This window comes from Tiliqua scincoides, chromosome 3 (genome assembly GCF_035046505.1).
Source record: "Tiliqua scincoides isolate rTilSci1 chromosome 3, rTilSci1.hap2, whole genome shotgun sequence".
Lineage (NCBI taxonomy): Eukaryota > Metazoa > Chordata > Lepidosauria > Squamata > Scincidae > Tiliqua > Tiliqua scincoides.
This window is the reverse complement of record NC_089823.1, coordinates 90,573,228-90,591,563: the sequence shown is the minus strand read 5'-3', so window position 1 is coordinate 90,591,563 and position 18,336 is coordinate 90,573,228. Positions and strand designations below refer to the sequence as shown.

At 41.0% G+C, this 18,336-nt stretch overlaps 1 protein-coding gene across 1 annotated transcript in view; it reads left to right on the top strand.

The window, feature by feature from the left end:
- The first annotated feature begins 4,648 nt into the window (after positions 1 to 4,648).
- The window catches only part of AFF3 (ALF transcription elongation factor 3), a 260,314-nt gene continuing 246,626 nt past the window's right edge, over positions 4,649 to 18,336 (top strand). The window contains exons 1-3 of the mRNA XM_066621326.1: positions 4,649 to 4,707; positions 5,640 to 5,760; positions 8,790 to 9,587. Of these exons, the coding sequence (XP_066477423.1) occupies positions 4,649 to 4,707; positions 5,640 to 5,760; positions 8,790 to 9,587 (978 nt within the window). The remainder of the gene's footprint in view (positions 4,708 to 5,639; positions 5,761 to 8,789; positions 9,588 to 18,336) is intronic.

Below are 18,336 nucleotides of genomic sequence, written 5' to 3'. Positions count from 1 at the left end.
AGTGGTGGCCAGGTCATCATAGAATTTGTCTTTGGCTTCTGCTGGAGACGACAGAGTCGGTGCATAAGCACTGATGAGAGTGATAGGTCCTGCTGATGACTGGAGCTGCAGGGACAAAATTCTTTCACTTCCCACAGTAGGTGGGATGATGGATTTCAGCAGGGTATTTCTGACCGCAAAGCCAACGCCATGTTCCCTGGTTTCGTTTGGTGGTTTTCCCTGCCAGAAAAATGAGAAATTTCTCTCCTTGACAGATCCGGAATCTGGCAGCCTAGTCTCTTGAAGGGCGACGATGTCCATCTGCAGTCTGCTCAGCTCCATGTCGATGACAGCTGTTTTGCGTGCGTCGTCTATTTCTTGCAGGTCATCAGAGAAGCCAGGTGTCATTGTCCTAACGTTCCAGGTGCCCAGCTTTAGGGCAGTAGTTTTCTGTTTTCTGTTGCATGGTGCAGAGTTGTCGATCCGCTTGTCGGTTTTCACCCTAAACCCCACGCACCCCATGAGGTTAACGGACCGTGGCGAGGCAACACCTTACTGGCTGGGGACTGCCCAGCTTAAGGCGGGCGGTAGCTGCCCAATGAGATGCAATGATCTCTCCCACCGTCGGAAGCAGCCCCTGGCGTCATGCTCTACGCCAATCGAGCAAAGACTTATAACCGGTAAACTGCTGCTTCCCGTGTTGTGCCGACGCCGTATGGCGAAGTTGGAGTGTCCTCTCCAGTGCGCGAAGCCTGGGTAAAGAAGGTATGGAGGATAGGCTGTTACCCATGCAGCAAATCCCCCCTCTCCACGTCGCTGGAATGGTCCAATGGAAAGGCAGAAGCCAATACGGTTGGTTCCAGCGGCGTCGCAGGAGTTGCCAGAACGTGACTGTGTTCAGCCATGAACTGCCTAAGGGACTCCGGCTCCTGATTTTGCCTCGAGGTTGACTCCTGAAGCCTTTTCCAGAACTGGATGTAGCCACAAGGCAGTGGAGGTTTGGGATCAGAGTTTCCTTCTCTTAGATGAGCTGCCTTCCTAGGCTGACGAGTCCCATCTACCCGGTGGCTGTTTAGTCGCCTCTTACGACAAGTACAGCCAAACTGAGGGCCTATTCTTGGCCCCCAGCCCCCAATGTGAACATATGTCTACATAAACAGCGGAACGACAGCCCCACCAGCATAGAAGTCCTTCCGCTAAAGGATGTGCCATGGGCACTGGCGCAACACTTGGATAAATGCTGCACTGACATACGTCAGGTGCAGGTGCAACTCTCTTGGTGGAGAGGCCAAAACAGTGATTGGGGAATAACGCAGGAGAGATGATGAGGAGTTGATGTGTACTGTATCCTAATCCCCCTTCAGATGATGGACATGCCCCCAACTCCGGATAAATGCTACATCAACAACAAGAGCTGCTGTAGGAAGGCGTAAGCCTATAGTAGCTCTATTCAGATATTATATGAGCACAGGAAGGGGGAGTATTCATTCTAAATTCTGAAAGAGCTGCAGCATCTACAGCTGTACCCAAGGAAGGCTCTTTCTGTGTGACCAAGAACACTGAAAATAAAGGATTCCTACTGGCATGGAGGGAATGCTACACACATTACGTTGTGTACATGGAAGCTCCTGCAAACCTTATAATGAACATCAGGGATAGGCACCACCAATTTGCATGATGGACATGTGACAAATTATCATTCTTGAGTGATGGACATTGGTATCCAGGCAGATTATCATTTGCTCAATGTAGTTTCATGGTTTATTTTATGCATAGTTGTCTGTGTGAGTTAAAGATTGTCCAATGTGGCTTACAACACTTTGAGGAAAATAGAATACTGATTTTTTATATATATATTCTTCTCTGTGTATGTCAACTGTTGCTTCTATGTTTTCCTGTCATTCCGCCACCCTCATATTTTATCTTCTTTATGGAATAAATCTGTAAAAGTTCCTTATACAGTTGAGTCAGTGAAAGTTCTATGAATAAAAACACTACCAGATTTCTATACTTTTTTTAACGCATTCATTTACAGAAAAATCTCATATCCTCTAGATCAGGGGTTCTTAAGCTTTTTATGTTTACAGACCCCAATGGGTTACCCAATATGTCCCTATACTCCCTTCACAAGAGTGTCACATTAATCATCACAAATCCTATTAGGTACCAGAAATACTTTAAAAGATATCAATAGCTTGGTTTTACTTTATGTACATATAGCTAGGAACACCTCAATCCACATCGATAATGATGATAGTCATCTAATCTAACAACAGTTGTTTTTTTTAAATTCAGAAATTGAGACTCATACCTCCATAATTTGGTTTCCATACCCATAAGGCAGCGGCCCCCAAATTCTCAGGAAGTGTTTGGGAACTGTTAAGTGTTTGTGAGATAGGGGAGGGGGCCAGCAATGTGATCACCTTGATTGCTGTGATGCTGGGGGTAAAGGGTTTTTTAAAACTTACCTGGGGGACTCTATGGCCCACCAAGAGGGTCTGGGGAGCCTGCAACCTCCTTTGCAGACCTCCCCGCCCCCCACTATACTGTAAAAAACAAAAAAAGCCCATTTCCAGTTTTTGTCGTGAGCTGATGGGGGCTCCGTGGCTTCTTTGGAACACCTTCTTGTGAGTGGGTAGCAGCAGCAATCCTCTAGCAGGGAGAGACTTCACCATGATCCTGGTTGTGTGGGAGGCTAAATCTATTGAAATGGTGAGAGTAGGGTGCATGATGGCGCAGCGGAAAGAGAAACAAGGAGAAGCAATGCAAGAGAAAATAGAATTGATGAAGGGATTAGAAAGAAAGCACAGGAAGGAGGAACCAAGAGCTGGATGTGGAGAAGGACATCTTTGCAACCCAGGCAAAGGCATTTCTTTGCTGGCTGTCAGGGTCAGCCGGAGCAGACAACCACAGTACTACTCATAACTGCTTCACACCAAAAGCAGAGGGATTCTTTCTTTGACAGCTGCAAATGACTGGGCTGAAACAACCAGAAGCTATAATAGGAACTGTGCACCTGTCTGCCCACTCATTCTGGTCTCCTGTAGCTACTCTGGGGGAATGGAAGGGAAAGAGAAGGAGACAGCCAGGAAAAAGAAAAAGGACAGCAACTTTCTCATTGGAGTTCTCCTTATAGAACCACAAACCTTAATATTTTTTGACCATAGACACCCGTGTCAGTGTACAGACATGTTGCATATCCTTGATGAATATGTGAAAATTGGACACATGCAACCTCACTCCCCGTGTGCAGTTCTGAATTGGAAATGCATCCTAAATAAGTTAGAGCCCCTGAATGCTTTTGTCCTCTTGCGAACTGTTGAGAACCAATTAAACTGCTTCTGAACTTGCTTACAAATTTTGTACACTGGTTATTTAGATAGCTGGGTTTGGATGAGGGTTTATTCCATTCCAGGGTTTTCATGAAAGCAATTAAATCTCTCACCTTCAATCTGGCTTCTGTCAGCTCATAAGTGGTTGATATCAGAAGACTCTGCATGATTGTATTGATGTTTGTATAGCAGGATTTCATGGTTAGTACAAATCATAAATGCTACGAAGGATAAAGCATCAATGAATTCAGCTTTAAAATTGCTAGGAGCTAAATTTTAAAACTCATGCTGCAAAGTGAAAAATGAAATTTAACCAGGCATTTTGGCGAAGGAGAAGTAATTTATTGAATGTAAGATGAAAAGCTGTGAGAGTAAACATCAATCTCATCTTAGACACATGTCACTGATTGATGTTTGCTCTGCACTGCTGCCTGGAGGTAAACTCTTTGAAATAGCATAGTGGGTACTTTATCTGTCTGAGAGAAAAGAGCACAGTTTGTTAAGTTGTTGCTTTTTGGAGACCCTGCTACATCTTCATGTTCAATCAAAGGGAAAACAGTAAATCAGAGTAATTGCTTTGCCTTGTGGCATTTCTGTTTGTAAATGGAGGAAAAAATGCTGTAGAATCCTCAAATTAACTTCTGTTTAGACTAGGTGAAAAGTCTAAAAAGTCACTTGCATTCCAAGTATAGCATTTTATTAATTATGTCACCAGTCCATCAAATGCAGATACTTTGTTTCTAATTGCACTATGGCTTTCATTTCAGAATGTTCTTCACTTAAAATTGTAAATCTTTTGCTTCTGGAAAATCACCACAAGCCATTTCTACATGGGGTTTAGAAGCAGTCATCATTTTGATTTAGCTAAAAATGAAATTGATGTCAAAAAATTGGCCAGTGAAGGAGTTGGATACTACTGATAAAATGCAAAGCAAAAGTAATGTACGTCTATTAAAGGGACACGTTATTGAACAATACGATTCTTCAACATCACTCTTTAATTAAAATGATTATTCATATAACTAGGTGAACTTAACTTGTGCTAGCCAGATGGTTCATTTAGCCACAGTTGTCCACTCTGATGGGTAAGTGGTCATAAATGTCTTTCTTAGCATTGTTACCTGAGGACCAAACTGGATGTTCATTATTAGAAGCAATATGTTGGATTAATCAGGGGTGCCAGCAGCAAACATAAAGAAAGCAGTAGAAAATACCCAAATTAATATGACTGACATGCATAATATGCAGATCTGGCCTCCCAGATTTAGCAAACTGAGATAAGACAAACCCTGCCTTGGAAAGAAACACATTGTCCTTCACTTTATTGCATTTACTTGATGGAGCATGGTTTTTTTCGGGAGAGAAAAGTCTTGTTATCCATTGGGGTTCCATATCAGTAAATACCAAATCAGTGGAAAAATAACTTTAAAGACCCACTTCTAGGGTTCTTGCTCCTCTATTGTCACCCCAGAATGCATTGGTATAGACACTATACCACATTCAGCCAGTAGATTGGGTGAATAATGGAATCTAATGGAATGACATTATAATTATTTAACAGCTTGAAGGTAGGAAATTGGATTTTGGTGCTTTTTTTCCTTGTTACAAGGCATTTAAAGGCGTACCTCAGTATCAGTGGTGAGTCAAATCAGTGGATATCAAGGTCCCTCATGTATTTATTTATTCTCAAATGTTGTGACTGTCATATCAGTCATAGAGAAGAACTGTTTTCAGTTGTCTTTCATGACTGTGGCTGATTAGCAGATACCAGAAGAAGGTACATTTTTGTGAAAACCTCTGCAGTACATCGTTTTTAACAGCCCTTACGGGAGCTGGCTAATGAACAAAGCACTATAGAACCTAGTTAGTAGGATTTGTTTGTTGGTGAAAGCAGCATTCTCACATAATATTCTCAGGAACTGGCATAAGAGAAAATGTGTTCGTAGCTGCTATTTACACAGAACTTTAATTACTGCCCGCTTTTAAAAGTAGTCAGTCTTTTCTTTTCAAATAGGCTTCACTAGCTTCTCTGTCTCAATTCATCACTGAAATGTGTTCAGCGCAGGCTAGAGGCTGCCTCCAGAACCTTCAGAATTTAATTAGTGTGTGTATGTGTGTGCATGTAAGTGACAGAGAGAGAGAGAGAGAGAGGTGGCACAGATATATCTCAAGACTTGATCTTCCCTTCCTTACTGGACTGGTAAGGACTGATAATCTGATTCATGTATTTGTTATCTTTGCCATCTGTCTGCTGATCATACTTTTTCTCATAGACATTACCATAGCTCATTTGATTAATTCTACTTTTCTTCTTTTCTTTTGCTGTAGCGTTTATGATCCTGACAGAAATATGCTGCGAAGGAAAGAATGGGAAAGGAGAAATCAGGAGACCCAGCATGAAGATGGCATATTTAATACCAGTTACTCTCTCTTCAGTGAACCATACAAGGTATATATTTTCCCAGTAAATTGTTAAAGAGTTGACACATCGCTCTCACAAAGTGGTAAAATTTGTGGGGCAACACATCTTACAGGGTAAATGTTTGTTTGTAAGAGGGACTCAGTGGAATTAATTTCCATGATCTTTGGAGACACACTATGTCTGAAGTGTCTGTTGCACATACCCAGTCAACCTTTTCTTGAAAACTTTTCAAGGAAAAAGTTGCCACAACCCAATTGGCAGCTTATTTTATCATGGAACTGCCCTTAAACTTGGGATTTGCAATTTTGTAAAATTTCTAGAATAATAATAATACTAGTATTTATATACAGCCTTTCTTGGACATTGGAGAACTCCTTTGACTTTATTCAAGGCGGTTTATGTGGGCAGGCTTTCTGTAAATCCCTGAGGGGTTTTTTACAATAAACAAAGAAGTTCTGTCTTTCAAGAACACACTACATTCCAGATAGTTCTTTTTCTGTTTGGTCATCATTCTGGCTGTGTTGCCTCCCGTGCTGACCAGCAACTGCAGCCAGCTTCACCTTGTCTCCCACTCAAGAGAGCTCAGCTAAGTTCATCAGCTTCAAGGTCTTGTCACAAATGGAAACTTCCAGTGATCTTGAACTGGTAACCTTCAGATATTGTCTTCGGGCTTAACAGAGGCTCTACCATCTGGACCAGACCTTCTGCCCAATACTTGCAGTCTGTCCCAGTTTAGCATCTGCCATGGATTTGAAAAGGGGGCAATCCACTTTCATTGTTTCCAGTACTGAATTGAACTAGATCCAAACTGATTAAACAATGTTGCATACCTGTACAGTTGAGTATATTCCCCGTGCTAGACAGCTTAGCTGCAGCCAACTGCTTTAGTATCTCCTTCCATTGTAGTGGATTCAGCTCCTTAAACAGAGCCTTGGAGGCAACCAGTGGATGAATTCTCTTCCGACTGCTTTCAAAGCTATTTTAAAGGCCTGGATCCTCCAAAACAGGGGAAAGAGGGTGAAAGACCACCTCTTATGAGTGACCATCTTTCTTCTACTTCCCTGAAGTTCAAGAAAAAGGAGAATAAAAAAAAATCACATTTGTTTTTCTTTCTTCCCCACAATTCTCTGATTCCCTGAAAACAATATTCTTTTTGAATTGTGAACAGACTGTGATTGGGAGCCAAGTTATTGCCAATTTTTTGTAGAAATACTACATTTCCTTTTTGAATGTTTCTGACTTCAACCTAGGGAAGCTCGCTATCTCTTGGTGTGATGGTGGGTGAGGGGCAAGCTGGAAATGGGGTGACAAATCCCTGGCCCAGATATAAAAGAAACCCAGAGAAGGGTTGCGAAGGTACTACTGGAGTTGTGGGTAGCCAGGCATTTGGGGGAAAATGCCTTTTCTATCAGTGAGAGAACATGGGCAGAGAGTGCCCATCCAGCCTACAAACCCTCAACCAAGCAGGAGAGAGACAGTTGACCTGGAAGGACCTGTAGAGGTGGACTAAGGTGGAGAGAACTTCTTCTAGCAGCTGTTGTTATGCACCTAAAACATGCAGCATTACTTGCCTAAAATGCTCACTTTAAAAAGACTTTGCTTGGTAACTGATATGTGCAATATTGAGTTGCTCCTTGTTTCCAGTCTGACTATATCTCTTTATAGCAGTGTTTCTCAATGTTTGTTCACATGGTCCATCTATTTGAAGTACCATTAGAAGTAACTGGCAATGACATCATCACCAGTTGTTATGTCTGGGTTGGGAGGCCAGGTGCGAAGCGACAAATACCAGTAAGAGGCTCAGGATGAACAGGAGAGCTTTTTTAAGCATGGAAAAGCATGCTTTGGAGCTCTGCCTGCTGAGCCAAGCCTCCTACTGCTGTTTGTTGTGTCGTGTTCCTGGTCTCACTGCCGAGTGGCAGGGGTCCCACGAGTGCCACCAGACACCACCTCTAGAACCACTGGTGTACCCATACCACTGGTTGAGAAACACTGCTTTATAGTTATAAACCATTTTTTCCAACCAGTTGCAGCTTCCCCGTGATAGTTTTTTGCTAATGTACACCCCTTAAGCTTTCTTATCTAGAAGTCATTATGTAGAAATCAGTAGGTCAAAAAATCTAGCTGAAGTTGGCCCTTTTTCCTTGGTCACTGAATGAGTTACTTTATCAATGGTAACTAGGTTCTTCTGTATTTTATTTTAATGTGTGTGTCCTAATACAACTGCTTTGTTAATAACAGCTCAAGTTTTTTTTGTTTACCAATTAGTAATTTCAAGTTACATAGCATCATCCCTCAAAAGAAATGTTAGTATCATAAAAACTTGGTCCAATATCTTGTTTTAATTGGTCATTAGATATAAGCTGCAGGAGATACGTTTTTGCAGTCTACTATAATGAACTGTCCTCACAAAGCACACATTAATATTAATATCTCATTGAGTTTTAGATGCTTATTTTTCAAAGTGCAGGAAAAGTAGGACAGCAAAAATTAGAATGCTTTGAAAGTTGTGCAATGTCTAATAAATAGTTAAATCTTTTAAAAGTAACAGTGACAATTCCACATTTGATGATGATGGTACATTGAATATTTTTGCCTCCCTCTGGCCTGGGCACTTGTAGCCTTGGGTCAAAAGAACTATGGACATGATCCAGCCGCTAATTGCTAATATTGCTTTATCGTAGTGCCATTGAAATACAGTATGTATAGCTTCATTTTTTTAAATTTCACAGAGCCATACTTGTGTATTGTGTGTGGTCGTCCTTTGTGCTGATAGTTTTAAATCTGCTTTTCAAGGAAAGCTTGTAAAGAATGAGCAGGAATATTATAACTGCCTTTTATTAAAATCATTCACTATCATTTTTTCTAAACAGATATGTAAATGAAATACATGTGAAACCACGTTCATATTCGATTTAAAAACTTTGGTGACCTCAGACAGTGATGTGTCTACATTTAACTATGCAGTTATGCTGCTGAAATGATGCATGGAATGATTTTCATGTGCTTTAATTTTTATAGAATGCATTTTTTTTTTTTGCTTATCTTCTTTACAGACGAACAAGGGAGATGAACTCTCCAGTCGTATCCAAAATACTTTAGGCAACTATGATGAGATGAAAGAGTTGCTGACTGATAGGTCCAATCAAAGCCATCTTGTTGGAGTCCCCAAACCCTGTATTTCACAAACATCTGTGAACAAAGCTGATGAACATTTCATTGCTGACACAAAACCCCACACTCAGCCTTCCATTTGCAGTCCTCCATCTTCCTTACCAGTAGCGCTTCCTGGGCAGCCAAACAAGAACACTACAGTAGTTTGGCAGAAGTCTGGACACACATTAGAGAGCCAGCAAAGGGGAAGCAAACATCGACATGGTTTGTCAGATTCACACAATAATGACTTCAAAACAGCTAACCTAAAAAACAGTGTGGAAAAGATTAAGCATTACGCACCTAGTCCCTCATCACCGTCTTCGTCAAGTGCTGGCCAAAGTCCTTTACCGTCCTCTCTTGGAGACAGCATCAGAACCCAACAGCAATCCAAACTGAGTTGTGGTACAGAAGTTGTAGTCCAGGCTCAGGAGAAGCCAACCATGAATAGCAGTGGACACTGTGTGCAGAACTTTCCTCCTTCACTTGCTTCAAAACCCAGTATAATTCAGCAGAAACCAACAGCTTATGTAAGACCAATGGATGGCCAAGATCAAGCTCCTGATGAATCTCCAAGACTGAAGGTGCCGGCTGAAACTAGCCTGCTATGCAGCTCATTTAGAGGGATCCCTTCTGCTAAAACAGACTCTTCTAGGACCAAGTCAAAAATGACAAAATTCAACATTTCCAAGCAAGAAGAGGTAAGTCCTGCTTAATTGTAATGTTCTATCGAAATACCAGCATTAAATCTCCTAATATTTAGCCTGCAGTCCTATGCAACATAGATTTTTTTATTTTCTGAAAACATGTGTTGCACTCAACTTCTCAATATATTAATTGTGCTGCAGCATGTAAGTGGCAAACATATAATGGCATCAAGAGTTGTTTTCTTTGTTTTCAAATAATTCTTCAAATGTAGGGTCACGTTGTATATGCTGCCCCAGTTGTTAGGCAAGTCAAATTTCTTTGAAGGCATCTTCCTTTTAATCAAAGCTCTCTTTTAATGCTCCAGTTGTATGAATTTTAACCAATTTATTACTAAAGCCAAAGAAAATTGAAATTTATTTTATTTTAGAAATTTATATCCCGCCTTTCTATCCAAATGAAGGACACTCAAGGCGACTCACAATTAAAAACATATTTTAAAAAATTATAACTGTAGCTCTTATACCTGCAGTGATGCCAGTAACTGGCAGAACTTAAAAGTTTAATGAGATTATAATTCTTTTTGTAGGAGATCAAAATACACTGACTCTAAGAAGTACATATGTATTCCCATATTCTACTGCTGGATAAAAAGGTTCTCCCAGAACTTGAACAAATTATGGTGGGAAGCTGACAAAACCAGATCCCTCCCCCAGCAGTGTTACCACTGCTTACAAAGGCAGGGTATAAATTATACAAGATGCGTGTAATTGGCAGCCCAGTCCTAAAGGCGCTGCCACCACCGGGTGCAGTAGCGCCAAAGCGGCTACTGCTGCATCCTGTGGCCCTGTAGCAGCTGCCAGAGCCTTCTTGGAGGAAGGGGACTTTTGTCCTCTTCCCTTGGGGAAAGCCCCAAATCCTGCAATGGGACTTCTTAAGTCTGCGCTGGCTATTTTGATGGCACAGGCTTGGGAGATTCCATGTTGGCCCTTCCAGCCTGACTCACAGTTCAGGATCCAGTGGAGCAGAGCCCTGTCCTGCCCCTTCCCTCCCCAATTCCTCCCCCACCCCACCCTCCCCCTGCCCCCAAGGCACTCACAGTCGCATGGAGCTCTTACCTAGCTCCAGGCAGCATCCGACCAGTGCTGGACTCAGTACTGACTGGTGCTGGGCTGACGCCGGCACTGACTTAGCACAGAGTGTCGCAGGCGTAGCGCCGGCACTAAAGAGCTCAGGATTGGGCTCTGAGTTGTGTATCTGTTGTGTGAATCTATTGGATAGTGTTTTGCTGTTTACCTATTAAAACACAGAAGTTTTAATGAGAACTTCACCTCTCCTCTGCAATTTTTCACCAGTATTTCAGTGGCTTCTGGGCTGTTGGTTTTATTGCTGTTGCCTGTGGAGGATTTTATGTTAAATCGGAGGATTTTTTTGTTAAATGCTGTTTTGTTTAACTTTTATTATATGGTTCTATGATGGCTTTGTATTTTATATTTTTGGTAGCCTCCCTGGGCTCCACATAGTGTGGAAAAGGCAGGGTATAAATGTTTTAAATAAATAAGTTTTCTTTTAACCTTTTAGAATGCTGGACTCCCCTTTACCAGCCTCAAACCACATCTGAGTGTTTTTATTGCTAGTAGCTTAATATTTAATATCTGCACAAAACCACTGAGCTGAGCACTTGGTGTTGGGCATCACCAGTATGCGGATGCCATCCAACTTTCCCTCTCTGTGTCAATGAATGCTGGGGAAGCTGTTGGTCCTGAATTGTTCCCTCACATTTATAGAGGACTTGATGAGAGCTAACAAGTTGAAAATACATCTGGATAAAACAGACCATCCCCAAACCACTGTTTCCTTCTCCGAACTGCCCCAACCTGCTCCCAACCCACCCTGCTGCCACCTTACCTGCTCTGGTGGAGCATGAGTGGGCCATTGGCAAGTGCTCAGAGCCTCCAGCTGTTTGCAGCAGTGGCTCCAGAACATCTGACAGCGAAGTGCCTTTTTTCTCATCATAACTGGACTTACCACAGTGATTTGCTGAGAACCACTGCCGTAAGCCCAGGGTAAGATTTGGTCATTAGGGTGGAAAATCAATAAAATGACATAAAGTGGTGACTTGACTGTCTCATGGAAAAGAAAAATAATTTGACAAGGGATATGTTTCTCTTTTTGTGTGTAGATCTAATTATGCACTTGAAGTGATCGTTAATAAAAAAAAATTGAAGTGCACTACATTGCTAAGCATAAAACCATTTTTAAAAAAACTCAAGGAGATATAGTATGTTTAAAATATTGTCCAAAATATGGCATGTTATTTATTTTTGAGGGTTTGATTCAGGATTTTAGAACTCTTAGAGTTGTCAGTAACTATAACCACATTAATATCGGTTCCATCTTTAAAAATGAAAGCTACCAACGGGATTGTTGAAAATTTGTGTTGCTTCTGTATGATCCAGGTTCCTCTTCAGTATATCTCTGGAGACATTCATATCAACAGGCCATGAAGTTGGCTCCAGCACAAATGAATCACTGGAAATAGCACTTGAATACAAATTATGGGCCATTAGTCTTAAATATGCAGGAAAGGTTGATTTCCAGTGTAGTTCAATTTCTCATTTAATATTGTTAATCAGCTTTGGAAAGCTCTTAGAATCTTGACACAAAGTGAATCTTATAATAATTTTCAGAAATCGTTTTAATGAGAATACCCTAGCTATACTTTATGTATAGAGGTATCAAGTGTTCATTCAGGATTTAATTTTTAGGAGTCAGTTTCATCAGTATTAATCAGAATTCATATCCAACCCCCTGGACCTTTCAGGAATCATCTTCCTTCTCAGTGTAAATGATAGCCTCTCATCTCAAGTACTGCTGTTTCACATTTGGAATCTTACTGTAAGCCGCTTATGAATTACATTACTAGAATGAAAGTCTGATGTTCTGGAAGAAACACCTTAAAAGCATAAAATAGGGTACAGAGAGACACATGTTTCTGATGTGGCTTTTCAAAAGTACTTGCTGCAGGTGTTGTGAGTTCTCATTTATCTTGGACTAATTTAGGAATTGAACCATTTATTTATTTAGCTATATAAACCACTTTATAAACTATTTTTTGTTGAAAAATGATGTTTAAAAATTCTTAGTTATAATAATAATATAGTAAAAAGCCAAGATACAGCATCTGAACTCAAGAACAAGCATTCATTTTCATAATGTGCAAATGCATTTGAGAGCTTACTTTTTGGGGTATGTGTGGAAAATAGAAATACTGGTATTATTTATGATGTATTTACTGATTACTTGATGTACATTTCATATATGTACTCATTCCTTGTTAAGGAAAACTTCCTCTGTGGTCAGTAAGGCTTAGTGAAAAAATCCATGTAATTTTTTATTCCTGTTCTAGTTGGCAGTGAACTCCAGCCATTATTGGACACTTGTTGGCTCTGGAAACATTTTATATTCTCCTTTTAGCAATGAATTATATCAAGGCACTTGAAACTACAATAATATTCAAAGTGCTGTAAAGCACATTTGCGCCTCCTCTGAAGTCAGCCGGGCTGGTGCACGGAGGTGCACTGGCCTGCAGAGGCCTGATCTAGCCTTCATGGTGACAGAATGGGGTAAGTCTAAGCCGACTGAGCTCGGCCAGTGAGAAGGTCTGGGGGACATGAGGAGGGCAGGAAGGAGGCTTTTTGGGGTGGAAGGATGGGGTGGTGGGTGGGCGGTGGGAGAGCAGGGGGTGGGGTCAGGATCCAGCACTTGTGCCGTATCCTGACCCCATTCCCAGGCAGCCTAGCGCAGCTCTGGAGTGGCACAGATCTGAGTAGCCCCATTGGGGCTACAGCGGCTCTCCCCTGGGTAAGGGGAAGCGATTCCCCTTGCCCCAGGCTGAGCCACTTTCAACCCCAAACTTGCACTGGATACAGAGCAGGCCTGCTGGTCTCCCCGTTCCAGCTGAAGTTAGGATTGTGCTTTTAAGGTTGCAATCCTATATACCTGAGAGTAAATCTTGTTTAACACAATGTGTGACTCATTTCCAGGTAAAGAAGTATAGTATACAATCGCAGCACACTCAATAGTTCCTGCTTTGTTTAAGTGCAATGAGTGGAAGAAGGAGCAGATATTCTGACTTACATAGAATTTGAATTATGTAAGGTTGTCTGGAATTGAACAGAACAAGAATCATCTAAGTGGGAGACCTTCTGTACATTGAAATGTATGAGTGAAGTTGTACAGTTGTGAAGTGAATGTACCAAAGATTTTCAACCTTTTTCATCTCCTGGCACACTGAGATGATGCTAAAATTGTCAAGGCACATCATCAGTATTCTGATAATTGACAAGACACACCACACTGCCAGCAGGGTCTTGCAACCCCCAGTGGCCCTACCAACAAATGATCCTCCCCCAAATTCCCATGGCACAGTTGTAGACCGTCTGCAGCACACCATTGTGCCATGGCACAGTGGTTGAAAATGGCTGCCTACACTTACAAACCTGGCTACAGCTTCCGTTGTTCTGTCCTGTCTCAAATCAGATTTTAGGCATCGAGATATAGAAACTGGATAATGCATACAGTTAATGAAATTGTTTGTTTAGGGTTCTTGGTGCTGTAAAGAATCCCCCAAGCAGGCATTTGTGGTTACTTCCATCTACTACGGTCCAAGAAACCTATGGTAGCCCTAGACCAAGATGCAGGTCTCTTGTTATCTGGTGTGCTCCCTGGGGCATTTGGTGGGCCGCTGTGAGATACAGGGAGCTGGACTAGATGGGCCTATGGCCTGATCCAGTGGGGCTGTTCTTATGTTCTTATGAGTGGTGGATCCCACAATACTGCACCATAAAGCCCAGCATGCTCGCCTAAGAGCTGCACTGATGTCGTATTCTTTGGGGCTGCTTACACAAATGCATGCATGACATCTGCTCCCGTACACCCTGCTGGAGCAGGAAGGGCAGAGTGGGGTTCAGGATGGGAAGCGGCCTGGGCAGGGGGTGGTTTGGGAGCAAGATTTCAGCTGCAACAGAGCATACTGGGATCCTATTCCCATTTCCCTACCCCGATATTCCACAAGACTCCTTGATCTTATGCCAGCAAACATAGGTCGAAAGAGAGCCCTTGGAGGCCAGGCAGTCTATGGGGAGATAAGTAATAAAAATGTTTTATTTACCTATCTGGGGCCAACTGATCCCCTCCCATAGCATGCAGTGCCACTCTGTCAGCCACGTTGAGTGCTATGTGCTGGAGTCATATAGAGTTGGCCTTAAGGCAGTGATATAATTCAGCTTATGAAATTCACAAACTATTTGCCCTCCCAGCACAGAACAATAGTTACCAATTTACAGAGTAGTTGAGAAAAATAAGTAATTTGTATTTAAATTCACATGTAGAGAGATCACAATTTAATACAGATCTTAAATATAGATTCTATTTTTAACAAGTGATTTTACATGGTACAATTTCACCTCTTTCCACTCGTTGCCGCTTTATTATTTTGAAGAACATCGTTTGCAGCAGTAAAAGTAGCAGAACATGGGCTGCTGAGTCTAGACATTTATTAGAAATGCCGTATTATGTGAACCTGTTAATGTCAAGACATATCTTCAGAGTATCACATAAAATTGCTGACCTTTCTTGGGTTCTTGATTACTTTTTGTCTCTCTCAATTAAGAAACTGCTCAGAAACCAGTTCACTGTATGACCTTGAGTGTATAAATCTACACTGATAATTTCATGGCACTTGTACATTAGAAATTATGGTGTAGCTATGGTCATAACTTACTGCTCTACCTCAGCACATTGGAGAGACTGTAAAATATACTGAAAGGATTTCTCAGATATACTGTAATGGTTAGTATATGAAGAACAATGTGATGACATGTGATTCTCTGAAGCATTGAAGCTAATGGGAAATTTAGGCATTATGAAGGCATGACTGAACTGAATACAAATAAATGGGGGGATAGCAATTTAAAGTGCTGCATGGGCAGATGACGGGGGTGCATCCTCCACCTGTTTGTATTTTCTAAAATCCCCTTCTATAAATCCCCTTTCCCTGCTGAAGCCTTCTGATCTGCCCCCCCCCCACCCGATACAGCACACCTGTTTTTGGCAGAACCATTGGGGTTATGAATGCACCATTCCTTCCTTTCTCTTCCTTATTTGAGCTTATACCAAGGGTGCCCAAACTTTCTGGCAGGAGTGCCACATCATCTCTCTGACACTGTATTGGGGGCTGGTAAAAAATGAATTAGTTTACATTTCAAATTTGAATAAATTTACATTATTTTCATAAATGAATATATTAGAGATGGAACTTATATGAATGAATGAAGAAGGTCTTGCTATAGCTCAAGGCCTTTAAAAGACCTTGCACAAAGCAAGGCTGGCCTTTCCTTCACTGCAGCTGCTGCATCACAGATGTGAAACAGCAAGCAGTGGAGGGAGCCCTTGTCCCACAGTTCATGCGAGAGGTCGAATAGTTCTGCTCATGCTGAGAGCAGTTGCGTTTGGCCAGTGCGGGCTCCAGCAAGTCTCCAAAGGGCCAGAGGCTCATTGGCAACTGGGGGGCTTCCTGCGGGCGGGATTAGAAGTCCCTGAGGGCCACAAGCACTGTTGAAAGTAATGTGATGTAGATGGGCAGCATCTTTAGCAGGATGTGCTTCCAAATGGGCGTTTGTGTGTGAATGGATAATGTGCATTACGTTCTTTTCAATGAAATGCATTTGGGTGCTCATTTGGATCATCATCCAAATGTGTTTTCCTTTAAAAGCATTGCAATGCAGATAGACAGTCTGTACTAGAATGCACATTCTATGTGGTTGTCAACCTGGCAAAGAGACCTTCTATCTAGCAGCTCTCTGGAGTCATCAGGCAAAAGGACTCTGGCAGCAGTCATGCCCTAGAAGTTCAGAGTACAGTTTCCACCTGGCAGAAGCCTTTTTTCTGACAATTCTTTGGAACCAGCAGGTGCTAAGATTAAAGACGCTAAGCCTCCATCAGCATTATTCCAACCCACTCCTGAACCCCAGTCCTTTTCACTATAAAGGGGCAATCTGCTTGATAGCTTAAAGGATCCTATGTGGTGGTTGAATTTGACTAAAGATAATGTGTACCTTACAGTGCCTGTGCTTTAAGGTAAATTCATTTCCCCCCTTTTGGCAAACTGCTTTGTTCCCTTCAGTCTAACTGCTAGATTCCATGAGCTGTGGACTTGTTTCTTCATGCCACTCTCAACTGTGAACATTCACATGCAGTATGCAGACAGTGCGTATGTGCATCCCTTTGATCCCAATGAGTTATGACGTTGTGTTTGTGTTCCTGTATACCTTGTGGTTTCTCCATGTCCAAGAAACTCTTCCATTAGTTTCCACATTTGCCTGCCCAATGTGTCTAATAACAATAATGATTAGCATTTGTACTGTATAGTGCTGTCTGAGGGCCCAATCCTAGCCAGTTTTCCAGTGCCACTGCAGCTGTGCCAGTGGGGCATGCACTTCCTCCCATGGTGAGGAGGCGGACACAGAGGATATATATATATATATATAATGAAATATATATATATATATATATATATATATATATATATATATATATATATATATATATATATATATATGAGAAATATATGAAATATATATATATGAAATATATATATATATATGAAAAATATATATATATATATATATATATATATATATATGAAATATATATAATGAAATATATTTTATTTTTAATATATCAGACTTTAATGAGAAGCTAATGAGTTTGGTCTTGTTTGTATAACATGAGCAGGGTATCTGTAGTTTGAAACACAAAACACAATGCAATTATATTCCAGGCAATAAATTTTAAAGCTCTTTGAAATGTCACTATGCCTCTGGGTGATTCTTACTTTTAAATTTGAAATCCTCATGTAAGAAGCTGTTAAACCTTTCTCCATGAGTCACTTGTGTGCAATTCCAGTTACTTTGGAAAAAGGACCACATAAGATTATTTTGGTTTGTTCAAAATCATTGTGTGATAATTGTCCTAAAATGGATGGCAGCTGCACAGTGTAAAAATTTGATTTAACCAAATATAAATATAGTCAGCAATTTAGACTGTTCTGATTCAGTATGAAAATGTCTTGTGATAATAAGTGGATTCCTATCTAAATTCATGAGTTCCTTTCATGACACTTTGGGTTAAGCCTGAAATAGATTAATCTTTTTCTGATAAAGTTTCATAAGCTGTGATTTCTCTGGTGACCACATTTAATTGGATATTAAATAAAGTCCTTATCTTTATACCAACACGTTTTTATAGCTCTCCATTTTTTACCTAAACTGTATTCCTCTACTTGATGAACACATCAGAAGCACACAAATGTTTGATTTGAACCGTTATATGCTTAGGCTAGAATTGAAATGTATATTAAACATAAATACCTGTACAGGACTCAGATATGACTGATATTAAAATGAATTAAAAATAACAGCATCTGTGTAAGGCTTTTTGAATGTTCAGTGTATGTGCATTATCTCAAAGATCCTTACAACAGCCATATAACGTAGGTAGGTCAGCATTAACTCTCATCCTCTGGCCAATAGCTCTGCTCTGACTGAAACCTTGCCTAAGGTCACCTGGTGAGTTCGATACAAATACCACCCAATTATTTTAACATGAGAATGAATCAATTGGAAGCTGAGGTATGATTCCTGAGGTGGGATGGAGAGGAAATCTCATGTGATAACAGAGGTAAAGAAACTCAAATATTGAATTATCCTCCACATGATTAGTGTGTTGTTTAGATCAGGTTTT